Raw genomic sequence first — 27656 nt, forward strand, 5'->3', positions numbered from 1 at the left:
GCCCAAATCAAAACAGGGAAAAGATATCCTTCCTAAAAATCTCTGGGAATCTCTTGAGAAGTGCTTAAGAATCCTTCTGAACATTTAGACAAATGTCGAGTTGAGTGATAGTAGAAAGAGCAAGGATAAACAAGTAATTCTATCTGCTTAAATGTATAGTTTAAAATTCCATTAGCTTAAAAGCATTCATAAAATCTGTATTTAGTATCTTAACAATTTGTTCAACACAGGCAATTTTTTGCTCCAATCACCCAGCTCTTCCTTCAAAAGAACTTTCTCAGGACAGCAGTCTCATAATCTAGATTTAGTTACTGACCAGATGCCTGCGTTTAAATTCACTAAAAGCAGAACGGAGCTTATTTCCTAAAAGGTTCCTAAATGGAGGGGAGGGAAGAACCAGAAGTTGCTTTTATCGGGTGCATGGCTGCCATGCCTCCTTCCCAATTCCACTCCTGAGATCACTGAATGAAACAGAACTGCAGCAGAATTTAACAACAGCAGGTTGATTAGGACAAGACAACAAATGCACAAGCTACTCAGACGGATCATGAAAGGATGCTGTCCATAGTACATCACATTTTTACATTTCCTGAGACAGCCCTTACAGAGCAGATGAGATGTGGCTGTGACCCTCTTCTGCTTGAAATCATCAGGCAGAACATTTTATTCACAAAAGCATTCTGACTCTCAAGCTGTTTTGCTGCAATTTTTTTTTCTTTTTTTTTTTGAGCAATGACTGGTCACAGCATATCATCCTTCTTTCCAGAACTATCCATAAGATGCAAGCCTACTTTCCTAGAAATGAAAGCTGCAGCTTTCCTTCCACCTTCCTTTCTGTAGAAGTCTTGCAAATTTAACACATCACTGTGCTTCATGAGAAACTACGAATTTTATATAAGATGAAGAAACTTAGTGTTTTTATAAAACTGCATTTTTTTTAAATCTGAAACTCAAGAAAATTACTATAGGATGCTTTCAATTGTCAGGTGGAAATCACACAGTAAGAGCCACAAAGTGACCATGTCCCAATTACAATAAAACGCTCTGCTCTCAGATCACAAGACACAAGCAGCTGTCTCACACTGAAGTTTCACAACAGCAGGACTAACACATGCTCCCTGTTAAAACATACATACAGAAACCCTGTACAGTCATGGATAAAAAAATAAATTGTGAGACACTTCTAATCACATACCGTCCACACCTCTCCTACCACAAACAAAATTCAGATCACACTGATGTTTCTCTCCTCAGTTTTTGTTTCCATTAAATGCTTTAATACTCCTCTCACTCTAGCAGACCCTCTCACTTCAGAGTAAATACTTATTCACGCTAATGTGATGATTATACATTTTTTTCATGGATTACTACATTTGAGATCTCCTGCTCCATGGATTCTCCTCTATCCTAACATTTTTATTTACTGTGCTATTCAAAGCTACTACAGATAGTTCTGTTCACAAGTTAACCTTGACACAAATTCTTCTTGTAACTTGTTTTCTCTGTAACCTTATGTTGAATAGACAATCACAAGCATGTGCCATATTTTGTCTGAAAGACTCCCACTGTGGAATAAAAGCCGCATCTAACCCTTTCAAAGGCTCTTCAGAGACATTTCTAAAGTAATAAGATCCCTAGATGCCAATTTAAGTTACATTTCACTTCAAATTATCATATAGTTTAAGAACAGGTTTATTATCATTTCGTGATTTCAGACAAATTTGTTTGACAGAGAAACAACTTACATAATTGTATGGTTTATTTAATGTTTAGGACAACAGGAAACTGATGTCCTCTGAAGTATCCTTACACAGGAATTTGAAACAGATTAGTTATTTTATAAATACAGGTTTAAAAATAAGATGCTTGCAAACCTATGTTCAAGGAGAAGATAAAGATTTATTACTTAATCTTTGAAAGACCTCTCTCACTCTTCTCAATAAAAAAAAGCATCCCACAGAAGGAATGCTGCAAACCAAACACCACAACTAGCATACTCATATTATTTGGCACTATGTATTATCCATACACTTATCTAGTCATCCATTTTACCATACCAACCCCCTTTCCATCCATTTTCATCCCAATCAAAGCTACTGACTGTAAAAATTCTGACACCACATACTACCAGCCCACTAACACAAACTGGCTTTTATACATTTTCTACTAAGACTTCCTAGTCTTTTGAACATTCTGGGTTGACTGGTCTTAATAAATTCAGACTAAAGCTTTCTTACCCAATTCAGTAACTTGCCGATCAAAAGGACAGCGGACGGCCCTGCCATGAAGGGGAAGCCGGGTGAGGCAGTCATGGCAGACGGTATGGCCACACAGAAGCAGTCGAGGAACTTTATCGCCTTGCAAAGAGAACACATCTTCACAGACTCCACACTCAAGAACCTACGATTTCAGAAAACATACCATCTGTTTCTAGGCTGAGGGGAAAAAAAAAAAACGGAAGCAGCACGCAGCAGCCCTCCCCAGAGAAGCTGGGACACAGCTGTCATTTGACCGCCTCCCGCCTTGCAGCCGCTCACCGGAGCCCCGCGGTGAGGTGGAAACGCAGCGAGGCCCTCCCGCAGCGGTGTTCCGGCGCGACCCAGCCCACCGCCTCAGGGAAACCCTGCTGCCCCGGAGAGCCCTCACTACGCCTCTCGCCGAGCTCAGCAGGGGCAGACTACAAGCCAGAGAGCGCCGAACAGCCCGTCTCACCTTCACGGCGGCGCCGGTTGGGCCCCGGTTATTACTGGCTCCACGGCTGCCGTCCGGCCCGGTCCCAGCCTTGTTTACAGCCAGGGCCGCCATCTTTGAAGGGCGGAGCACAGCGGGCCACAGAAAAAAACCCCGCCTTAACGTGCGCACGGTAGGGGTGGGACTGCGTGCTTCCTCCGACCAAGCGGCAAAGAACTGCGGTTCCCGTCGTGCTCCGCGGGACTGCCGCTTCGGGAAGCTCTTGAGGGCTATCCGTCACAGCACACATCGCCTGCTGGGCGCCCGCGGGGCCCGCCTTCCTGCGAGGAGGAGCTGAGCAGTTGGTGGCGCCGTGGCGGTGCTGGGTGGGGTGTGTCCTGGACAGCTGCTTCCGGGTTCGGAGGTGCCCGCTCTGCTGCGCCGTGCGTGCGCACTTCTACCCTGGTTGGGGCGCTCGGGGCTCGCGGCTGCACCATGGACATTAACCAGCCCAAGCAGGAGCACCTGCTGGCCCTGAAAGGTACGGGCGCCTTGCCTGGCCGGGCCCTCAGCGGCCGCTCTCACCCGGCCGGTCCCTGAGCGTGGGAAGTGCTGAGGGCCGAGCTGCTTTCCCCCGGGTCAGGGGAGGACTGCGGAAGGACGGGGCGCGCCGCGTGACCGCGTCTCGCTGCGGGGAGCGGGCGGGCGGGCGGAGGACGGGGCTGCGCGCCGGCCCTGGCGGGGCGCTCCGGGCTCTGCGCTGTATTTGCGGTTTGCAGACAGGCTTCAGCAGTTCTAACTTTTTTTTTTTTTTTTTTTAATTTGATTTAAGATTTTCTTTGTAATCCCCTGATTTTTTTTTTCCTTTAATGGCTTTTTCCCTTGGTGAACAGCCGTTGGCTTGCATTTTTGATTCAGGAAACACGGGTATTGAGAGAAAAAAAACTAGTAGTTCTTACAGAGCTAGAGCTGATAGAAACAAAAATAATCGATAGGTTTCTATAAAAAAAGCTGGTTGTGCCAACAGGCACTTGGGTACCATGAGGTTAGGAGCTGAAGCAGTGAAAAACCTGAATCTAGCTGCCTCTTATTGCAGTCAGCAGAAGTATCCGCCTTCTTTTTCTTGAACAGTGCTTGTTGGAAATAAGCATTGCTATTGAGGTGGAATAGGGAACAGTTAAAACCTTAATTACATGTGTATTTTAAGTGAGTGAGATGGCTCAGTTGTGTAAAGCAGTGCAGGTGCATAGATGATGTTAGACTCCATTTTCTGTTTGTTTAATTGCTTCACAGTGTTTTTTGAGAGAGTTTTCAGCATCTCATAGTAAAATGTATTAACCATAATTCAGAGATCAGCAACCACTTTTTCATACATGTGCACAGACAACAGCTAAGCCAAAACGTAAGAACATGGAATACTGCCAGCTGCCATTATCAGAACATTTTGTTAGTAATTTATACAAAGGAGCAAGTTGTATGGCATGTCAGTCTGTTTTTGCGATAAATCAGTAGGATCCTTGTGCTTGTATTGAATTTGATATAGTGCCTATGCACAAAATATTGACAGTGACATGATTAAGCAATTTGAAATTTTAGTGACTCCAACATTACTGTATATTGCTGATGTCTGATGGAGAACCTGAAATGATTGCAAACTTGATAAGCAGAGAGGGGAAGCTTGAGTGAGAGTGCATGTTATATGTGTTTTGTGTTATGTCTCATAGTCCTGTTTGTAGGTTGTTGTTTGTTGTTTGTTTTTTTTTTTCCCTACTTTAATTTGGTCTTTAAATGAAAGAAAGAAGTTACCGATATTTTTAGAGTATAAAATCTGTAAGGACTTACTACTTCTGAAAGAATGGCTGCATGTATTCCTTGGAAGTTGAATGCCTATGAACATTATATAAACTGGGAAAAAAAGCAGACCTTAGACTGTTTAGACTTACCTTTTAGTGTCAACTTTAAAAACTGCAACATCTGTCAGTGCTATTTCAGGAAGGTTTCTGAAATACACAGTATATTCTGTAATTAATTTATATGCCTTGGCTTAGTCTGTTAAAATTTTGGGGGAAAATACTTCAAAAATAAATATTTGATTGGTGGCTTTGCTGAAATAGACAGTGGTGGTGATGTGTCTTATTAAAGATGATATTTTTAAGAATTATTTTACTTCATGCTTTGATAGTACACTTAGAGTTCATGAAGTCATGTGAGTACAGAATCTTTGGAAAAAGAGAATTATGCTTGCCTTAATACGTAAGAATTAACATTTGAGGTCTTCTCAGTTATCCTTACCCTACTGATCACAAAAATGTAACAAGTGGTAGGTAGATGGCAAGCATGAAAAGGTTCCAGTGAAAAGAACATCCTTGAGGAAGGACAGCATCTATTAAACTGCGTTCTTGTGGGTAATGTTCAGTGTACTGAAATTTGCTGGTGGTGATGGAACACAGTTGCTGTAGTCAGCTTGAGTAAATAGAAAAGTTAATGTACATGTCTGGCTTGTTTTTACCACTTGTTGCTTTTTTTTACAGAATATCCTAGCAATGTTTTTCTTAATTTGGAAGTGTCTTATTTTTTCATAATGCTTCTGCTTCAGGTCCCGTTTCCCACTGATCTTTGCAGCATGGGGCAAGGAAATTCTTGTAAATAAGATGTTTCAATCTAGACTTATGAATCCTCATCAAGAGACTATTCTTGTAACTAAGAATAACTGGATTGCTACTGCACAAGCATGGAAGTGGTCTTACATTATCGACCACATCAGAGAGATCTGACAGAACTGCACAAATTTGCAGAAGCGGCAGTGAAGGAGCTTCCCATTCGTCAGTTACCAAGATTCACACCCTGGTTTCCAAATGATTTGTACAGACTTCCGCTCAAACCCAAAAAGCAACCACCTGTTATTTCTTCTGAAGAAGCAGAAGAATTGAAACAACTTACTACACCTTCAGAATGTATTGTAGAATCTCCTAGCTATGACTGCACAAAAAATCTCCTTGAATTTCGGTCTGATATGAATCACGGGCAGACTTTAACCCACACACAAAATGGCCACAGGCAAATTAACTTGGAAAATCAAGGAGAACCACCATCTAATGAGAAACAGAAATTGAAAAGGTCTTGGAGTGTCTCTCTCTGTAGCCCTAAGCTTAAAGAAAAGATTCTTCCTCTATCTCAAGAACTTCAAAACAATTTGGAAAGACTTAAATTGCATGCATTTTATAGAGCAAAGTGGACAATTGAGCAGTCTAATTGTAATAACCAGAACTTGGAGGACATCTGGATAAAATTAAATAGACTGATCAAGCAGAATGAATTGCCGTCTTGCAATGCTACTATCCAAAGATCTTTGGGACAGATATGGATTTTCTGTGATATACTGTACTGTGAATATATTAGAAATATTCTTAGGGAAAAGCTGAGCCTTACTGATAAAATGAATTTGCTTGTACATAAATTTGGAATTATATTTAGTTTGTGATTGTAACATAGTTTTGTAACAATATTGTTGTCTGAAGTAGTTTCTAGTTAGCTTAGTTTTTAAGCAGCTTAAAATACACAAACTTCAGAACAGCTGATGAATTAATTAAGAGAAAATAACTGTTACTTTACTACAGTTTTCAAGTTGTAGTAGTGTATTTAAGTTTATTTTGTTGGGAAAATCGTGAATGGGTCAATGAAGATTAATACATTTGCCTCTCGCATTCACCTGCAACATGCATTTGTTTGATTTAGTACAGTATTCTGTGTTTTTTCTCTCGTCCTTTGTCTAAAGGAAAAAATAATACTTCTGCACTTAATTTCTCCAGGATATTCCCTTTGGAGTTTTGCTTGTTTTTCTTCATATGATAATGTTTGAATAATAATAGTTTATTGTGGACATTGCATACCTCTTTGTAGTTTAAAACAAAGGATATTGAACATTGACATGCATTTTTAAACTTTGGCTGAAAGCTGAATGTTCTGTATTATTATTTGGTGTATTTGTGGGATTTAATATTACTGCTTAGCAAAACTGATATGACAGATAACTAGTTGTTACTATTAGTAGTAGAGCTTATGTAGCCAATTTACATCAGTGAAAGTACTTTTCTGATCTTAAAGATAATAGTAATGAAGTTACTTTGTACTGCCAGAATTTTTAGAGATACAATGTAGTAAGATGCAGAATGTTTTATTAAGTGTTAGAATCTGAGGAAAAAAGCAAGAGGTAATCTGTAATACTACAAGAACAGAATACTTCAGTAGTCTCATTAAATACAATAATCTACATATCTTGATTTGTGCATTTTGACTTCACTCCATGGTGTACATTTTTTAATTTTATTACTGTTATCTTTATTTTAAACTTGAGCTGTAACTCTTCCATGATAAGTAGTCGGTTCTAGTTATATAAGCTTATTGTAGATTTGAAGACAATTAGGTAATTGTCTATAATACAACCCCACTATATTCTTTAAATAAACTTAAGACTTAACTAAGAAAACATTCCTTGGTGGTAGAAAGGCTTTGCAAAGAGATCATGACAAATGAGAGTGCTGGGCACTCACCAAGTGCCTGAGTTGTAATGAGCAAGTGCCAGTTTCTGTGCCTGGAGCATACAGAATTGTGGATGAGCAGCCCCCATAGAAAGGGGTTGTGCGTTGTGGCTGATGGCGAGTTAAACCATGAGGCAGCAGTTTGCACTGACAGCCAAGAGTGGCATCCATGTCCTGGTGTGCAGTAGGCTCAGCACTGCCTGTGGGTGAGGGAGGGGTTGTCCTTTCTGTTCCGCACTGTGCAGCCTCACCTCCAGATCTGGGTGTGGTTTTCGCGCCACAATATATGGAGGACTTAAACCTATTGGAGAGTGTCCATGGAGGACTATGAATATGGTAAAGGGACTGGAGGGCAAGGGGTATGAGGAGTGTCTGACGCCCCTGAGTGTGCTCAGTGCAGAGCAGAAGAGCGGAGGGGAGGCCTGATGGCGGCTGCAGCTCCTCACAGGTAGCGGAGGGCAGCGCTGAGCTCTGCTCTGTGTGACAGCAACAAGGCCTGAGGGAACGGCATGGAGCTGTGCCAGGGGAGGGCAGCTGGCGGCTGGGGACAGAGTGTGCACCAGAGGGCAGTGGGCAGTTAAGCAGGCTGCTCAGGATAGTGGTCATAGCAGCAGTCCCGCTCAAGGACCATCTGGCCAGCGCTCAGAGGCAGGGTTTGAATTTTGGATGTCCCTGTGTGGAGCTGGGGGCTGGACCCTGTGACTTTTGTAGATCCTTTCCAACTTGATACTCTACAATCTGCCAAAATTTGGAACAGAGATCAGTGCCACTATTCGGTTGTAGTTGTCAGGTTTCTGCTGCTTTCTCTTAGCTGGCTTATGACCAATGATACTGTGCTTGATTACACCACAGCTGGAGAACTAAACAGTAGTAAATGAATGCAGCATTTAGTTTTTCTATAAAGCTATTTGTTTCGGGTAGGACCAATGTAGAAGTGAAGTAAAAAAAATTCTACTTTGAGCTATCTAGAACTGCTTTGTTCATACGCACATGTGATTCAGTACCTTTTTCAGTTCCTATGTAGAATCCGCTTCTCTACTTACTCTGTTTTGTGTATTTTGAGGCTTTTTGTTTACCGCATGGTACAAAGCCTTCAGAGGTCATATTTTTAGTCTTTAAACACACAAAAGAGAATGATTTGAAGTTGTTGTTGTTTTACATTTGAAAACTAAGATTTGTTCGTGTAAATACTAGCTTGTATAGGTTTACTGTATGATAGTATAAGTTAATGTGAACCATCCCACTACTATATGAAAGGAGTTGAATATTTTTATACAGTTGGAAATAGTGAATGCTGAGATGGTCTGTAAGTAGTACAATAAATGTGAAATTGCAGTACATGTTTCAGTGCAAGGTTGTTGTTTAACATCTTGTATTCAAAAGAAATATCATGATTTTTTATAAAATTTTAAGTTTTATGTTTGGTAGAAGAAAAAGGAATCAGTGCACTTTACATATTCAGATCAAAATTTGAGATTGCAAATGCTAAACTTAAGTTTTATGTTGATGCATTCATATGAAGCAATAGGCAAGGTGGGGGCACTGATTTGTATTAGTAGGGAGGAAATTTCAAGAATCTTGAATATATAGTGCAAATGAAAATCATGTGACCTTGAGTATTCTGAGTTACGTGAAGTTAGAGAATCGCAGAATGGTTTGGATTGGAAGGAATCTTAAATATCACCTAGTTCCATTCCCCCGCCTTGAATAGGAAAACCTCCCACCAGACCAAGCTGCCCAGGAGCCCATTCAGCCTACACTGAACACCTCCAGAGATAAGCAGTCTGTGCCAACGCCTCACCATCCTCTGATTAAAGAACTTGCTCAGAATACCTAATCTGAATCTGCCTTTTTTTAGTTTGAAACCATTGCACAGTTTATCACTGCGTTCCCTCATGGAGTTCCTCTTCAGTTTTCTTGTAGCTCCCCTTTGGGTACGAGAGGACTTCAGTCAGTTCTTCTTGGAGTCTTCTCCTCTCCAGGAGAGAAGAGCTCGACTCTCATCAACCTCAGCTCTCTGTTTCTATCTTCATAGAAGAAATGCCATTGAAAGCACAACCTTCTTGAAGTAGAGTTTTGTTTTTTTAATCAGAAGATCTTGATGATTTTGATTTTATTGGTATCGATGAAAGATCTTATAAGAAGATCCTTGAGTTTTTTGGCCCTTTTGCTGTTGTATTGACAATCTTGGCTCCTTACTTCAATCTTGGCTCCTTAATTCTATGTATATCATATGTATATTGTGGAGATTAGGATATAAATTGTGTTGTGTCCTGATATTTATGGCTGCTAAAATCCAAATAAGTCATTGTGTTCAATTCTGTGATATCTAGAGTCACAGAACAGACATTTAAGCAGACTTAGAATGGTCACACAGAATGAAGCTGGTACACTCCTTGTATCCACAAAAAACATAGTACAACATTTTAACAGAAAAGATATATTCAAATTTAAGATAAAAAATGGTAGACATTATTGTGTCAGAGAAAGCAAGAGGAACCATTTTCACCACCCGTATGCTTGGATTAGAGTAGCAGGGAATTCATTTTGTTGAAAATGACCAGGTGGGCTAAAAAGATCTTGACATCGTTTGAGCTGAGATTTGATAGTGTTTTGTTTTCATTAGTTCTTTTTTTAATGGAGTGCATGACAGAACTGTGCTTAAAACAAACAAATAAAGTTGTCAATTGACCTGTGGTTTATTTTCTGCTTTTGCAGTGATGAGGTTAACAAAGCCTACCTTGTTCACTAATATTCCAGTGACTTGTGAAGAAAGAGATTTGCCAGGTATGTTTTATCTACTAACTGATCATTGTGCACTGTACAGTTAACAAATGTACGGTTAACAAATGTACAGTTAGAAGAGTGGTGTGGTTGGGATGGTATTTTACAAGTTTATAGTTAAAAAGATTATTGTGGTAGAAAGAGCCAATCAAAAATAAATGGAATGCTCACCCTAGGCTCAAAGTATAAAACTCCAAAAGGAGGGATCTCCAGGAAAAGATCCTTCCTCAGTAGCAGTCAGCCCTTAAACAGGGTCTAGGAGAGGTGCAACCAGGCTCCATGCCTTCCAGTCACACAGCTGATTGCCTTCACTTGTGCTCCTTGGGCTGACTCACTGCTTGTCTCAGGTAATCAGACAGTGGTTCAGGCCATGATTTAGCAGTTCCCTTACAGTAAACACCTATTGCTAGGTTTAAGCAGTGCATCTAAGATTTATATGTGAAAAGAATTCTTCTGAGCTTCTGTAGAAAGTAATCTGAAATGCTGCTATGTTTTGTTTGGTATTAGGTATAGGAAAATACCAAGATGCACTATACAACTCTTCACCTAGAGCTTTGAAAACTTAGTGATTATATTGTGAACATACAAACTTGAAATCTGAGCACTTAAGATGCTGTCTGTATAGTTGTTACTGTGAGGTAAGGATCATGCAGTTATTTTAATTGGGAAAGAATCTCTAACAGAGAAAAATATCTAATTGTAGAAAACAAAAGGTTGTTGTTAATATTTTCTTTATCTGGAGAAAATGCTGCACTAATGATAATAAATATGTATGGGAACTGAACCTCTGATTGATCACCTGAAGCGAGCCATGAGTCAGCCACAGGAGCATAGGTGAAAACAATTCACCTGTGCTGCCGGAAGGGGTGGAGCCTGGCTGCACCTCTCCTAGACCTATTTAAAAGCTGGCTACCAGGGGGAAAGGATCTCTTCTGGAGATTCACTGTGCTGGAGTTTTGTAAGTGAGCCCAGGATACGGGTTAGCTTTCTATCTATTCTCTTTTTGTTATCGTAATCTGCTTTGCTGAACTCTCTTGTTTATTTCGTAATAACATCTTAATATTCACTGATATATATTATACAACATATTGCAATGGAAACTGAATCACAGCAGAATCATGTGATCGTATGCTTGGTGTATGGAGATGAAGTATTACAAATTCCTGGATTACCCCTCAGTAGTAGTTGCAACTTAGATGTATAAGAAAAAGGGAAAGATCCAAGAAAAGAGACCTGTGTAGAAAGCAAGGCAGTCTGGAGAGAAGGTAAATGGGGCTAATCAATTGTTACGTTGTCGCAGTTCAGCAACCAGAGGCCTCTGTCATAGGAAAGTCCTTTATTCTTCTTCTTCTACTACATCTACTATATTCACCCAACACAGCAGCACGCACACACACACACACACACATATATATATATGATTACATATATCTTGGATACAAGTCTCAACAGTTTCAAGGCCTCCCTAAGCAACCATATCTAATCTTACATCTTGTTTCTACGTCCAGTGTTTCTTCTTGATCAAAGCGTTCAGTTCCCTATTGTAAAAGATCCCCACCCGTGACCACCACCTTAGCACAGCAGAAGCAACAAACACGGTAACTAAGCAGACCTTGCTTTTGCCGTTTAGGCCTGGGAAGCCCATGGCCTCATGGAAGTTAGGCTAACTGTGGATCCCCACGGGGATGGACCCCCAGCAAGCTCCACATATTCCCCTTCATTACGTGGCGTGCTCTATTTAGACAGAATATCCCTTAAGATTTAATTATAATTTGAGAATGCCTTTGAGATTGTGCTGTTCAGTGTAATTGTAAAAGCCTTAACTTATAAACAAGCATATATACATGTGTTTTGTCCCTAAGTAAGTTGGTTGTAAAACAAGTATATTTAGTATAAATTGAGAAGGAAAAAAGAAGTGTCATATCCTAAATGCAGACGGAACCTTTGACTTGGCTAGTACTAAGATGTATGCAATTTGATGTTCTACAGGTAATCTATTTCACCAGCTCATGAAAGATGATCCTTCTACTGTAAAAGGAGCAGAAGCTTTGATGCTAGGAGAAATGCTGACTCTGCCTCAAAATTTTGGGTAATGTACATTAAGTATATTAAGTATATTAAGTTCTAGGATTCGTTTAACATTTCTTACTTGCCTTTCTATGCAATAAAATATTCAATTATTTTAAAACCATTCTGTGACTCAATTTTGAATGTGATGTAATATATAAATGTATATTACTTAATGTTGTATATAGCCTGATTGAATGTATCAGGAACAGTAAGTTGAAAGAAATTTTGGTAAAGTCCTGATGTAAAATGCTGCTATAAACCACAGCTTATGCTGATAGATTTTATTGCAGTGACTTCTGTGTGTTGTAGTGTTGTCTATTATTTTGTATGTAGTATTGTCTTTGTATTTTTATCTTGTAAAACTTTTGATTTTCTTATTTCTTTTTTTGAAATTTGCTCTTAGTAGGATGACGTTGAGAAATATGGGTGTGAAATTGCCAACATATTCTAAGGTTTGATTTGGCAGCCTCCCTAGCTATACTTAAATTTGAATCCTATAAATAGTTCTGTTTCCTTCTGGATACTAGTAAATATAAAAATTAACCACAGCAAATGGACTTCCCCCAGTGAGCCTGATGACTGTTGCAGTGTAGTTTCAGCACTGTATTTCTTCATACTGGACTTAGTATGAGTTTGTGAGCCACTCATAGAACTTTCACAAGCTACATCTTTCTAGCATTTTAAGAACTGGAGATAGTAATCAAAGTTGGCGAGGCTAATGATCAGCTTAAAAAATATATATATTAAAAATGGAATTTTGTGAATTGTTGGTTTTTTTTGTGTGTTGTTGTTGTTGCTAAACATATATGTATATTTTTTAAATGCAGAAATATATTTCTGGGAGAAACATTTTCCAGTTACATTAGTGTACATAATGATAGTAATCAAGTTGTCAAGGACATACTGGTGAAGGTATGTGAAATCTATATACTCGGTTTGTTAAAAACAAACAAAAGATCTTGATCGTTTTCTTGCAATATTAGTGCATTTAGCATGTTTTATACACAGACTGTTTGTCATTTCTTTTTTGATCCAGAAAATATTCCTTGCAAATGGAAACAAAAACAAATGAAAATGGAAGTGAGGATAAGAAATATTTTAATATTAGAATTAAAAAACAAAATGAAATTGTATTAAAAAGTGGATAATCTGTAAAGCTTCTCTGGAGAATTAGTGGCAAAACTTCCAAAGCCAAAAAAACCATGTGTTCTTTATTTGCAGTTGTTATTTTCAGTTATGTAGTCAAAGCTAGTCTCTTTATAGCATATATTTACTTGTGTTTTCCTTATGTTTTGAATGAGTTATTTCCTGGTGCATCATATTTTGCATTTCTTGTTGAACAGAGAATTGCATGAGAACAAAAATTTTAGAAGTTTATGGAACTCAAGAGTAAATGGGAATTTTATAAGCTACATATTGAAGGATTGGATTTGTCAAAGATAATTTCTAAAATACATGGAAGCAACTTATCTCGCAATGAACACAGTTGTGCTTTATGTATAAAAATGTGCAGGATAAAACCCTCAGATACTTCTCAGCCTAAGTTATTTTTCCATATTTTACCTTAAGCAGCTGTGGAGTTACCTGATGCTTTGTTTTTCTGTTCTTAGGCTGATCTTCAGACAAGTTCTCAGCGCTTGAACCTGTCAGCTTCTACTGCTGCAGTGGCAGAACTTAAACCTGACTGCTGTATTGATGATGTGATTCATCATGAAGTGAAGGAAATAGGAACGCACATGTAAGGTTTTAAATCTTCGAACTTGGTGTTTTTATCTGTTTTCGATTTATTTTTAACATTGTAGAGGTATAATAAACTGTGAAACTGCAGCATGTGCCTGATATTCTATTCCTTCATTAATACAGTACAAAATTTAATTATTGTTTTCTAAATATGTCCTTTAGCTTAGTTTGTGCAGTAAGTTATACTACGCAAACAGGAGAGAAGATGTACTTCAGAAAGTTCTTCAAATTTCAGGTACGGTACACCGTATTCTACTCTATTTGTACAAAGTGAATCAATCTGAAAAAGTAATGTTAAAACAGTTTATGCTTCAGAAGTATTTTTACATGCTGTTATATATTTGACACTTGAAATCAAATGGATAGAAGCTGTCACTTCAAACTGGGTGAACTGATGGTTTATAAAATTACAGCGCAGCTAAGGTTTTCAGAAGTTACAGATACTATTTTTTTCATTGATTGGTAAAGAAAAATCAATTTCCAATCTCTTTATAGCAGCCATTTTTATGATTTTTTAAAAACATATTAAGTGTTGTTCAGTCTGACTTTGACATATCTAACTTGTGAGTTTAAGTTATAAAAATCTGATTTTTCTCTTAGTGTTCTTAACCTTTTAAAACTGGAATAGAGGGGTTTTTTTTTTTAAAGGAAGCTAAGAAAAGAGTTCTAAATGTGCTATATTTTACTAATGTCATAATTAATTGATAAAGTTGAAAGTCTTCATTCCACCACACAGGTACCAAACTTGATTAGAATAACTGATGAAAGCAGGAAATCACTATCATCTGGATTGATTTTGGTTGGAAAGTGTATTTTAACTGTGTATTTAATGGGTATTGATTTACTGTGAAATATATTAAGACTTGGATGATTGTGGGATAACCAAGAAGTATTGGGTGGCGTGTTTTACTTAATATGTTTTTGGCTATTCTTATATAGGTTCTGACAGTACATGAGTCAGACCTGTGGCTTATCATCTATGTCTTCTCCAGATTGCACATGATCTTATTGTACACTTACAGCCCTGTACTCAATCTGATTACTGCAGACAATATTATTTTGGTCTTTAGAAGGCTAAATTGCCATCTGGTACAGACAAAGAATATCAGTGTGTGCTATTAGTATCTGTGGGCCTTCCATATGTGCAGGAGAACAAATGTTCCCAGCAAGGCATTTTAAACTTGTTTCCTTGTAAGTATAATACGTTATTTCTTTCAGATTTATCAGTGTATTTCCATTTTGTAAGTATTAACTGCTTGGAGTTGAAGACACTGATTTTATGTGCAACATTTAAAAACCATCGCTTTGTTCCCTCCTTTTGTCATCAAATTTTTCACTGTTAATTTATGAGATTTAAAATATCTGGTGTCTATTCTTTTTTTTCCATCTTAGTAGTGTTAACAGTTGTATTTTCAAGAAGGAAGTCATGGCTAGTAATGGTTCATTGCTTAAGAAAATCACATGTGTAGTTCTTTCATTTATTTTTAGAGAGGTCCTCAGCAACATTTGTTTGGTGCTAAATGCTCAAGGGCCTTTTAGATTATTCTTGTTCCCCTCTTGAGAGCAAGTGGAGATCACTACAGGATGCAAGGTGGATGTAATGTTATTTTAGAGACAAAATCTGCTCACTACATCATATTTGTCCCATTTCATAAGAGGATGTTGCAGAGTATTTGTTACCAATATGAGAAGACTACTCGGGCAGTAAGAAAGCAGCTGGGCTGGTAAATAACTAGCAACTAGCATATAGCAAATTTTGAGTTTTTAGATTATTCTATTGCATGTTTCTTTATGCACCTGTTCTGCTTATGGTAAAAAAAAAAAAAAGGAAAAAAATCCAAGAATACCATCAGCATCAAATCTTTGGTGAAGATTTACCGCTATAAACAGTTTGTACTAATGATGTCTGAGAAACCAATAGTCAACCTGTCTTTTTTCCATTTCACTCAGGTACTCAAACCATTAGATGTGAAAACCAAATTCTACAATGCAGAGGTAAATGTGAGTTATTTGTATTTAGGTTTGTTTTGGTTTAGTGTTTATTACTTCATTTTAGGTAGTTAGATTAAATTCAAAGATCTTAATGATCATATTTATTTGCTGATGAGTTTATGTAATGTAAATTAAACATAGATGGATTCATGATGGAATGAAAAGAAATGGCATATGTAAAGCAAGCATGTAAAGAATTTGATGTAATTGCTGAAAATTTTTCATGTTTTCTGCTGTCCTGTGAACTCAATTGCATTTACAGATTGTATTTTTAGGTTGATAGACTACTTACAGTAAGGGGAGATTAATTGTATGAAAAATAGATAATAGTTTACCGCAATGGGAAAAACAAATTTTTCTCCAATGTAAATATAACCCCTCTGTTAACTAACTTCATTTTCAGGTTTTGTGTCAGTTATACATGGCACTTTAAAACCTTGTAATTGCAAATATTTACTTGGATGTATACCTAAGTATCTCTTTGTGGCTCTTTACTGGTAGAATTCTAGTTGAAGGTAGCATTGATAGTGGAAACTCCTACAAATTACATAGATTATTCTTTTCAATTGTAGACTTTCCTTGTAGATATATGTATTGTATAAAAAATGAGTGAAATTGCGGAAAACTCTTTGCAGTGAAGAATAAATGGAAGAAAAAAAGACAAATGTGACAATCTGATAATAACTTGTGTTAAGTAGAAAACATTTTACTATCCTGTTTGTTCTTAATGGAGCAGATACATGCTAGGAATTTGCAGTAGAAAAGCAGAGTGTCTCAAAATCTATTGTCTTAATTGTTTATCTCAATTATATTTATATATGGTTTTATCACGTGAGATTATGGCTATACGGTTGCAAAAGATGTATTTCTGATAAAAATCAACAGAGAAAGCAGGAAAAATGACATCATGATTTTTAGTCTAAAGATAAGGATCTTGGGTGCAAACATCAACCGTGTTCAGAGTTGCACAGGAGATTCCCCAAGATTTTCTCTGTTGTATATGACCAGCACGTAGATTATAATCCATTTAATATAGCATGTGATTTATTTAGGGGAAGTACAGTTCAAAGAATTTAAATATCCTAGTACAAAGAAATGAAAGGTATATGAATAAGTGTATGTACTACTAGCTGAGTGCTTGAGTGCTTCATAGATCTAGCATAGATTCCAGTAATGGGGAATATCTTCAGAATTACATAAATAAGATAAATGTTGATTTTCTACATGAATCACATTGTTTCAGGTAGAAAATACATTGTGGGGTGAAGAGGGACAAATGTCTTAAACCTTATTGTCTCTCTACTTTATATGTAAATTTTGTTCTGTGCTGAAAGAATTCTTAATTTTAGGCAGACTTATGACATGTCATGAATACTCTTCTCTTTTTTCTTTTTTTTTTTTTGTCTGAATGGCATTGATAAAGTATAGAATGAAATATGGCCATCCCTCACCTAGCCACCAATTCCTCATTGAAAATAAAAATTTCTGAGAAGTTGAGGTGTCTGAGCTGATGGTGGTTTTTGGTTTTTGTTTGTTTTGATTTGGTAAGCTGCTGGGTTTTCGCGGTTTTTTTTTGCTTTTTTTAATCCATGAAGGTTTGAAAAGGTTGCTTTGTTGCCTTTTGTTATTTCTTTCTGGGTATTCATATGACTTCATTACTTCAGTATTCATATGATTGATTAAAACTTCTTTTTAAAAAAAAAAAAAAACTGTGGATAATATTAACTGAAGGATTTTCATTTATCCAGCAAACTGATTTTAATTTCACTTCTGAAAGGACGTTAAGTTCTGCTATGTGATGTAACAGTGAAAGATAGATAAATAAAAAAAGAAGGAAAGAAGAAATTGGATAAATGCTGTTTGTGGCACTACATTGCTATCAGAAGCATCAGTGCCTACATTCTGAATTTTAAGGCAGACTTCTCCTTGGGAGTAGAGGAAGATATGTGTAATTGCTGATTAACTAGAGGTATTTAAAAGTTAAGTAACCAGTTGAACTGTTAATGTTACTGATGAGATACAATTTGAAAGATTTATCACTATAATTATGAATTACAATTTCTAGTTTTATTTCATCTCTCTAGGACAAGGGATAACACTGAACTTAATCTTCTTGCATGTTGCTCATGTTGCAGTAACACCCAAATCATGATGGTCACTGAAATTCGTGTATAAAATGCATGTCCTATCACCTTAGTCTGCTGCAATCCTGTGATTGAATTACCTGACTCAGTGTTTAGAAAGTCTCTCGCTGACTTTTTGTGCCTCAGAAAGGATCTGAAAAAGATTCTGTTCCTGCAAACATTCTCAGGGAGGCAAACATACAGATGCTTATGAAAATAAAGTTTTCACTTGAAGTATTTTTTTTGTTTTGTTTTAATGAAGATTACCCCTCCCAAAAGATATTTTTTCCCATTTAAATTACACCAGATTTTGTTGCAAGCTGTAGTATTGTGTCTTGGCTAGAACATTTTAAAACCTGCTTTTTACTTTTGAGACTTTAAATATATGGATACTTCAAATTATCTGTGAAATGACAAGGACTGTTTTTCCATTTCATACTCAACTCATTGCATGGATTTAAATTAAAAGCATATTTTAAAATTGCTCCAAAACTGCTTTTTTTGAATATAATTAATTTATTCTATCATGCCTTACATGTGGCTTGTATGCCTTAGGCTCCGTTTTGTATTGGTTCTGCAGCAGTTAGTAAAATCTGAAGCAAAGCTAGTAAATCATGTAACAATACTAGCTACCACTTAATAGAAATGTACTTGTCATCTTTGTTTGCATCCATTTTAATTTACATTTCTGTCTTACTAATGCTCTTGTGTTTAGATGGTACAAAAAAATGCAGAAATGCATTTTGTTTGAAAGTTAGCCTCCTTTTTCTTTAACATTTAACCCTAATTTCTCTAATGTGTTCTTTTTTATTTTCCCATTAGAGTGACCTCAGTTCTGTGGTAATTTTTATTTTTTTTAATAAATCTGTATGCTTTTTTAATTGTCTGTCTGTCTCTGTGCTTGTTGTTGACACTTCAAAACATAATGGAAAAGCAATGTTTGTTCTGCATATCATGAACTGATGTTTTGCCATCTGTCCTGCATACGTACAGCTAATCTTTTAAATGGTTAGCTCTTTCTTTAATACCCATTGTTGAAACTGAAAGTTGGTAATTTCAAATTCTCATGCGTGCTATTCTGTAGGACATATCACAAAAATTTGGTGAGATGGAAGCCTTCTTGTTAACTGGAAAAGGGGATTTGTTATTTAAAAGTGAAAGTTAATCTCCTTTAAAACATTATTAGTTTTGAACCATGGGAGTGTAGATTTAACAACAGCACTACTTGTGTAAGCTGTGACAGAACTTTTCCCATCCAGTTAGTGGAGACAGTGGGTTTGAGGAGAGAGCAGCAGCTGGATGTTCTTTCTTTCCTGAGCTGGAGCCTTGCTTTCCAACTTCAACTGCATGTAAGAGTTGATGAGTTAGTATGGTACTCCTGCAGTCTGATTTCACTTCAAGGTGTGTGTTGTACTAAGGCAAGCTGCGTTCTGGTGAACTACTTTAAGGTGTTTTTTATTTTATTTTTTAAAAAACAACTGATATTTATACAATTACATCTAGGGATAACATAAAGCTAACTTGCTTTTTCATTATGCTGCTTGCTTTTTCTTTTCCCTTTCAAACTAGCTTTTCCAAAATTTCTGCCTATGGTTGCTGCGTTAAAACAACTAAAACTTGGGTTAATGGAGATTTTAAGCAATGGATTTATGGGATATAAACAGTGTCAATTTAAGCAACAGTCAGGTGGTGGTTGTAATGAGTGCCTAGAGCCATGTTTAATTTGGGGGTATTTCCAACTCTTGGAAGTGCAAGGTAGCCTGTTAAGCTTGCACAATTTCCATTCCTCTATTTATCTGATACAGGCATAACTTGTTTGTAAGGCACAATGAGTTGTTCCATTACTAGTCTGCATTTCTCCTTCTAACAGAGTTCCTTTTGAGAATAACAATTCAAACATATTCTGTAACTTACAAATTGAGCTTCTCCAGCTTGTTTACACTGATTTAAAAAAAAAAGTAAGCTTTTATCCATTTCTACATGAAATACATCTTTTAGATTTATCATACATTTAATCTAGTTGTTACACAGTTTACTGGTAACTGTCTTGTAAATGCAGATTTGATATTCCCCCCCCAGCACATATTCTTTTTTTTTCTTTTTTTGTAATTGGCACTTCTTCAGGGACTTATGTGTCTGATAGCCTGAGCCCTCAGTGGATATTCTGCCATCAGGTTTAGAGCTTCAACATGATTTTAATGGTCTGCATTTCCAGAGAAGCAGAGGCAAAAATCCCTCTGGTTTCATGAGTTTGTTTTTTTTTCCAGTATATTCAGTAAAACAGTCTGTACCTTTCATTCTGCACTAGAACATCTTGAGGCATTAGCTTCATTAGTACAGATAGATCTTATAGGAGGCTTTGAAAGTTGAGCACCCACTAAATTGTTAGATGTAGGTAATGCTAGTGACCATTGGCATGATGAAGCTGAGTGAAAGGGGAAGCTGTTTTACTTTTTAGTTGACACACAAATGTTTCAGAATAAAAATCTCAGAGCATGTACGTGAGCTGTTATACTTTAGTTCAAGCAAAACATGCACACTTCCTTTAATTGTTTTTATACAGCACTAGTAATCTGGCATGGCATGGCATTAACGTGCATTGGAATTCCCTATATTTTTTTAATAATTTGGATTATAACTTCAGTTGTTACCGAGTTGAAAATCTTGGGAAGTGGCAATCTGAAGTGTTACAAATAAGCAGTAGCTAGAACATGCAAAAATTATCCCACATCCATTGTTTGGCAAGATACCTGTTCACTAACACTGTTGCTCCTATTAATGGTAACTGGGATTAAGGTTTTTCTTGCATTAATTACTTTGATTTGCAGGCATGAACTAAACACACACGACTTTTTTGTTTGTTTGTTTTTTTAACAATAGGACTATATATTATTTTAATATTAGCAATTACATTTTTGTGATTTTGTTCTTTATTTTTCCCTAGACAGACGAAGTGTTTCTGGAAGCTCAGATTCAGAATATCACTACCTCTCCAATGTTTATGGAGAAGGTTTCTTTAGAGCCATCCATCATGTACAACGTTGCAGAACTGAACACAGTTGACTCAGCACCGGAGAGGTATGCTCAGACTGAGGAAACATTGTATTATGATTTCATGAGTTGTAAGCATTATAATCACTGAGTTCCCTCTAACTGTAGGAGTGCACTTATTTGCAAAATTAAAAAAAAACAAATTCCTATTATGTATTCAGCTCGTTAGTTTTCTTTTTATAGAAGTTATTTTTAAAAACTTATAAACAAATCCCTATTTTCACCCTCAAATAATAACATGAATGCATTGAAAACTTTTCAGTATATATTTCATAAGATCTAGCACACGTATGGTTCTGACCTGTCTGTTCATAGATACAGGACCTTTCCATCCTCGTTTCTTTCTAGTAGATGCATATCCATTTTCAGTTATCTAGTTATAATTTATCCAACCAGCAGTTAAGGTGAATCAGTGGAATTCCGTCACAGAGTCTTAGGCCACAGGTGTTTGTCATGCTGAAATAAACACCAAATAGCAGAAGAGCTGTGTACTGTGTTCTCTGAAGTTATTGTGGGCAGAAAAGCTTGTAGGGTGGATGTCAGATTTGGCTGCTTGCAGTTTGCAGTTGCTTAGGTTTTTTGGAAGAGGTGTACTTTGAGTGCTCTGTAGTAGGAGTTAAAGTGAAAATTCTGTTTTCTCTTCTCCTTGTCTGTCAAAGCATTTGGCCACTAAAGTGGAGTGCTGTTCATACAAAGTGTTTTTATCCAGTGTAATGTTTTGTGTCTTGAAACTGCAATCATGAGCTTGTAAAACTGAGAGAGCCTGGAATTTCCTGGAAAGGAGTCAAATAACAGTTTATATATTTGGAATGACTTAGTGTGAATTGATTTTTTGCATATTGAGACTTAGTGAATACCATGGCTGAAAGGCAGTTCTGCACTCATGGATCCAATTCCACTTTGTGACCATTGCCGTCTGGAATCGTAGCAATTAAGAAAATCTTAAGAGAGCTAGCAAGAGTGGTAAAGAGAAGATTAATGAATGAAGATGTTGGAGAGGCGAAACAAAGGGTTCCTTAAGTTGCTGAGGGGGCTGTGAGTCTGTGAGGTAAAAACTTAAAAGATCTGTGTTTGATAAAATAGAAAGTATTGTGAATACAGGAAATGGAAGCATGGCAATTTCTTCTGGGAATTAGTTTGAAATAAACTGGACTTTGATAGACAGAATAAGTTCTATATTTCTTACTAGTTATATTGATATAGTTCTTTACTTCTCAGCATGAAATCTTTACTCTAAAATATGAACAAGTTGATGATGTTAGATTTGTGATCTGTAGAAGGGATTGTTTTTCTTAAGGGTATCATACTTACATGTAAGCTTTACCCATGTCCTGAACCCTGGTTCTCAGTATGTACCTGCTTCCCTTTTTCTGATGCTTGAGAAGATGATTAAACTGTTATTGGAAAATGTAGTTGTAAGAACTCTTGAAAACTGAATTTAATCCTTCTTTATTGTTGCCCTTGCCTTCGTGTTATGTGATGATTCCCTATTGTGTTCATTAAGTAATGTTTCAGCATGTTTCAAGTACAAAGCTTAATTTTTTGTTAATAGCTTCATTAAGTAACTGTTGGCTTTTTTTGCAAAATTTTCATTTGCTATTTTAATAGCCCATGAATTAATGTATTCAGTTCTGCAGATTGTTACAAGCAACCTGTTTTCTGTTGTTGTAAAATCTCTCCCTCCAAAAAACAAACAGTGGTTTGGTAGGTACTTTGGAGGTCTTTATCTATATATGGTCCTTAAGAGTTTATTTTCTGGTTTATTTCTTTCCACAAGTAAGTTCTAAGCTCCTTGGATTTATTGGTGTGAAGGATTGTTTATTTCAAAGTACTAGTTATGCACAGGGAATCTGAATTACAGCGATTGCTTTTTCTGCTCTCACCTAGCTCTCATTCAAATTAATGTGAAAAACAAAGCAATCAGAGATTTAAATTTGTTTCAGTACCAGTGTTTGCCTCTTCCTATATCAGTTACCCGGTTTCTGTATTCATGTGTTTGTATCTGTTTCCTGGTGTTAAAAAAACAAACAAACAAACAAACAAAAAACACCGAAACAACAACTACAGTAACAACAAAAACAGCCAAAAACCCAAAACTCATGAAAGAATACAGCTGGTTTTGCATAGTTTTACCTCTGTATCTTTTAATCTGTGAATATCTGTGCAGAATTGAAAGGGTAAGTTAGTGTATGTGTTTAAGGCAGATAGAGCATTGCTATAGTTGATTTTTTTTTTTTTTTAAACAAAGCTAAATCTGTATACAGTTCTTGACTAATGAGATTAAATTAGCTTTTGAATTAAATTAGCTTTATGGCCGCAAGTTGTACCAGAGGATGTTTAGATTAGACACAAGGAAGAACTTTTTCTCACAGAGAGTGGTCAGGCACTGGAATGGCTGCCCAGGGAGGTGGTGGAGTCGCCGTCCCTGGCAGTGTTCAAGAGGTATCTGGACGTCGTGCTGTGTGATATGGGTTAGTGCTAGTGGTGGCAATGGTGATGAGGAGACGGTTGGACTGGATGATCTCATAGATCGTTTCCAACTTGTGATTCTATGATTCTATGAAAATTACCAGCACAATTATCCGAATGTTGAGATGCCAGATAATAAACAAAGTGGATTTCTATCTCAGTTCTTTCTGTCTCAGCTGAATCTACTTTCTTACGTCTAAACGTGGTCCTTCAGTTCTGCATACATTTGAGAAGTGTTTTCTATTGTGAATATATAAAAATGTGTGCTAGTATCGACTACATTGCCACATGCACAGTAAAAATGGGGAAGGAGGGGAAGAAAGGTTGAGTTCTTATTAAGACCTCCTAAAAATAACTGTTTAAAATGAAGGAATAATGTTTTTTGTTCTAGTGAGTCAACTTTTGGATCAAGAACTTATTTACAACCTATGGACACACGTCAGTATTTATACTGCCTGAAACCAAAGCAGGAATTTGCAGAGAAAGCTGGAGTAATAAAAGGTGTCACTGTGATTGGTAAACTAGATATCGTATGGAAAACAAATCTAGGTGAGCGAGGAAGATTGCAAACCAGCCAGCTTCAAAGAATGGTGAGTCTTTAAGCATCATTTTAATTTAGTATCAATTTTAAGGCAACTCAATGAACAGCTGAATAATAACTTAACTTGAAAGAAAATTCAAGCTTCTTACTTTCTGGACCTCGATCTGAATTCATATAAATATATATGGGAAAGTTATTTAATATACTCAGCATATGTTTGGTCTATGAAGTGTGGGGAAAAAACACTAAACTGGAGTTTTCATTTTGATCATGTGAATGACTGTGTTTTTTTTATCTCATTTTCCTGATTGTTTGTTCTCTGGCACATAAAATGTTTTTTCTTCTTTGTCACTGTGCTGAACAATTTAACTTAATGGCTTGTGCACACATTGCTGGAAGCAAGTAGAGGATAGCAAAATGTATCAGAACAAAATGAACTTCTTGGTTGCCATTTGGCAGGAAGCTGAAAAGCACTGAAAAAACAACTCCTGCTTGAACAGTTAACATACAAAATTCTTCTCCCTAATTCATACAGACGTATTAGTTTCTATGAGTTACAATCTTTATGTGTAGCATATGTAATACTATGTATGTTTCAGATTTGCAGTCTTGATTCAGGCTATTTTTCTGGTCGATTTATAAGTTGTTCATGAACTTTGAGGTTGTGATTACTTTCATTGTCTCATCTTCTAAGTGCTGTCAGGTTAGTTGGTGTCTAAATTCCACTCACCTTTCATCATTTTTCTCCTAATCCATTTAGTAATCCAATGAGCATTTGTTTCCCTTGCAAGCCCCAGATTTTACCCTTACTGTTCCTTTATGTCGTTACTTTGGTCCAGATCAGGAATGCATTTTTGAAACAATTTATTGGATGTTTCCTGCTTAAAATAATTTCACTTGGTTTTGGAGTGGTCTTGTAATTCACAGATTATGTTTTTTTCTTGCAGGTTTCCAAAGTTCCATTGCTCTACTGATCTGAAATTCTCTGTTTTGACACTGCTCACTCTAATGCCCAATTTAATAAGTGTTTTAAAATGTCATCTGTCTTCAGTCTGTAATGAGCCATATATAACTAAAAGCTGTTCACAAGCTGTCAGGTCACTGACTTACTGTCTGGGCCTCATTGGGAATACCTTTTAAGCTGTAGATGTAGCTTTTAGCACATCAGCAGAATTTGAACGTATGTCTCAGCTGCAACTTGTTAGGCAGAATAAAATTTCCTTCATTTTTCTTTTGTAGTTTTATCATTTGTGGAGATTGAACTTAAAGATAAAAGGCATTAGATTTTCAGCCAACCCGAGTTTGTAGTAAGTTGAGTATTCATTGTGGGTTTGTTAGTAAATCATGAGAAGTGTTTGGCTCTTTACAAAATACAGAAAAGTATTAATGCACCATTCTATCTGGTGGCAACTAATTATTTTGGCAGATGTTTGGAAGACTGAAATAGCAAGAGAATGCACTGTCTTATTCCTTAGGAACAGTATTTCTTCTAAAGATGAAGAATACTGAAGGACTAATGCAGGAAAACTATATTACCCATAGCATCTCTGATAACCATCTGATAGAGAGGTCATAGAAATGAATGTTAATCAGGAACAGTGTATGAGTATTGGAACTCAGAGTGAACTGGCCGAAAAAATAATAAAGTGCATATTGTTCCCTGTAAATTAATTCATTATACTTGATGCAGATCATCCTGTCTAATGAATTGTTAAATCTATCAGAAAGGTGATAATAGTGGGACACTGGGCAAGAAGAGACAATCCTCTTCACATCCTGTTGTTCTAAACCTGTTGTAGTAAATGAAAACGTGAATAGTAAAAACTCCAACTTTACCAACCAGTATTTGAGGAATGTGCATTCTTATACTTCCCCAGGCTCCTGGTTATGGTGATGTAAGGCTTTCTCTGGAGACAATACCAGACACCGTGAATTTGGAAGAGCCTTTTGATATTACATGTAAAATAACAAATTGCAGGTAATGATGTCATGTGACTCTTGTTCTTCTTCCTGAGTTGCTGAGTTGTGGCTAGTACATTTTTCAGGGCATTTCTCCTGAAACATTTCAAGCATGCATTTTACTTTGAATACCACCTAATTGATGGTTCATTACTTTAAACATCTTTTGGATTCCAGTGATTCTAAATAATTAAATATATCTTCCATTACTATGTGTTGATACTATTCTAATCAGGAGACTGTCAAAAATCAGCAGTGGAATTCTGCAGAATTGGCTGCAGTATCATATAAGATTTCACAGTTCAATTGCATATTCTTAATTCTTTTTCTTAACACAGAACTAGTGCTTACTTGTTTTGCTTTTTTTTTTAATTACACATAATTCATCAGAATAAATACCATTTATATCAAGTTTGATTTTACTGCTAATTCAGTACCACCCCTGGAGTGTCTCCTAAACATTCTCTTAAGTGGTCTTCTGTGGGTCTTTATCCATGTTTTGACTTGATTTGTATTTACGCTGTGTTCTCCAGTAGACCTTTATTGTCTCCCACAAAACTTTTGTAAAGCAATTCTAAATAAAATTTGAAGCCAGGAACTAAAGCAAATGCCTGGTCTGCAGGTACTGCGCACTGAAAAGGTGAACATTATTGTCTTCTCCAGTTAACTAAATCCATGATAGAACAGTCACATTAGCCAAGGCTGCGTCTAAATAAATTATTGCACATCACAGTAAATCTTATTTGCTGTCTTATATAAATTAATTTTGTGTTTCATTAATAACAACCTAAATAATAATCTAGCTGTTAAATATTTGCAGTCATTGAATGCTTAAAAAAAAAAAAGTCCACAGGTTTATTTCCTTTTTCAATTTCCTCTAGCAGTGAAAGGACTATGGATCTGGTTTTAGAAATGTGCAATACTAATTCCATCCACTGGTGTGGAGTTTCAGGAAGACAACTTGGAAAATTACACCCAAGTTCCTCTCTCCGTCTTGCACTTACGTTATTGTCTTCAGTGCAGGGATTGCAAGTAAGTCAGTGGCATGGATTTGTTATAAAATACCTGTTTTATGAGTTTAGTAATTCTTATAACGGGTCTTATAATTTTTTTTCCTTTCTAGAGTGTCTCTGGCTTAAGGCTTACTGACACATTTTTGAAGAGAACATATGAATATGATGATATTGCACAAGTCTGTGTTGTTTCTTCGAAAGTCAAACAAGAAAGCTGAAGAAAAGTTTTATTTCTGCTGTTTGTTTTTTGGACCAACTTCTTGTGTTTTTGCAGTTCAATCATATTGTGTGAAGAGAAGAAAAACCCCGATATACCTGTAAGCACAAGTTGCTTATTTAATTTCTCTCAGCATCTTTTTGAATGTTTTAAAATCTCCTGAAAAGATGCATATGCATCTTAATGAAAATAAAGCCTTTGAAAAAAGCGTAGCTCTAGCAAATTGTATTTCATTAAATGTGTTGGGTGAGGGTAAGGATTGACATGGAGTTTCTTTGAATCTACTTATTAAAAATAGCAGTGCACTGCATTTTTTTTGTTTTAATTATCCTAAACATTCTGAAGTTACTAAATTGTGGTTCTGGTTTTAGTGTGAAGGGCTTAGCCTTCCATGGACAAGTTCCAGGATTCAAATCCCAAAAGAAATACTTCTGGGTGTCTGGAGTAGCAGTATACTTGCATGGCACGTGTCTAGCCGTGAGGTGAAGG

At 36.6% G+C, this 27656-nt stretch overlaps 3 protein-coding genes across 7 annotated transcripts in view; 2 read left to right on the forward strand and 1 right to left on the reverse strand.

The window, feature by feature from the left end:
- The window catches only part of TRIM23 (tripartite motif containing 23), a 26896-nt gene extending 23990 nt beyond the window's left edge, over positions 1 to 2906 (reverse strand). For both annotated transcript variants that reach the window (XM_048930676.1, XM_048930675.1), the window contains exons 1-2: positions 2713 to 2906; positions 2238 to 2400 (exon numbers count right to left, since the gene is read on the reverse strand). In XM_048930676.1, coding sequence (XP_048786633.1) covers positions 2238 to 2400; positions 2713 to 2805 — 256 coding nt within the window. In that variant the 5' untranslated portion in view covers positions 2806 to 2906. The remainder of the gene's footprint in view (positions 1 to 2237; positions 2401 to 2712) is intronic.
- A 190-nt stretch (positions 2907 to 3096) lies between these two features.
- Positions 3097 to 9446, forward strand: SHLD3 (shieldin complex subunit 3). Its single transcript, XM_048930695.1, has 2 exons — positions 3097 to 3211; positions 5267 to 9446. The coding sequence occupies exon 2, from the start codon at positions 5402 to 5404 to the stop codon at positions 6149 to 6151; it is 750 nt and encodes a 249-aa protein (XP_048786652.1). The 5' UTR covers positions 3097 to 3211; positions 5267 to 5401; the 3' UTR covers positions 6152 to 9446.
- TRAPPC13 (trafficking protein particle complex subunit 13) lies at positions 3103 to 27361 on the forward strand. 4 transcript variants are annotated; one of them, XM_048930678.1, is made up of 13 exons: positions 3103 to 3211; positions 9927 to 9995; positions 11982 to 12081; positions 12890 to 12974; positions 13673 to 13800; positions 13965 to 14037; positions 15753 to 15797; positions 18740 to 18757; positions 20862 to 20995; positions 23829 to 24027; positions 25856 to 25956; positions 26819 to 26969; positions 27061 to 27361. In XM_048930678.1, the coding sequence occupies exons 1-13, from the start codon at positions 3166 to 3168 to the stop codon at positions 27166 to 27168; spliced, it is 1257 nt and encodes a 418-aa protein (XP_048786635.1). In that variant the 5' UTR covers positions 3103 to 3165; the 3' UTR covers positions 27169 to 27361. The 4 variants fall into 4 exon arrangements, with proteins under 4 accessions (XP_048786635.1, XP_048786637.1, XP_048786638.1 ...); XM_048930680.1 differs by having other exon boundaries at positions 26822 to 26969; positions 27061 to 27358; XM_048930681.1 differs by lacking the exon at positions 18740 to 18757 and having other exon boundaries at positions 27061 to 27360.
- The last annotated feature ends 295 nt before the right edge of the window (positions 27362 to 27656 follow it).

This window comes from Lagopus muta, chromosome Z, assembly GCF_023343835.1.
Source record: "Lagopus muta isolate bLagMut1 chromosome Z, bLagMut1 primary, whole genome shotgun sequence".
In the NCBI taxonomy this organism is placed as follows: domain Eukaryota; kingdom Metazoa; phylum Chordata; class Aves; order Galliformes; family Phasianidae; genus Lagopus; species Lagopus muta.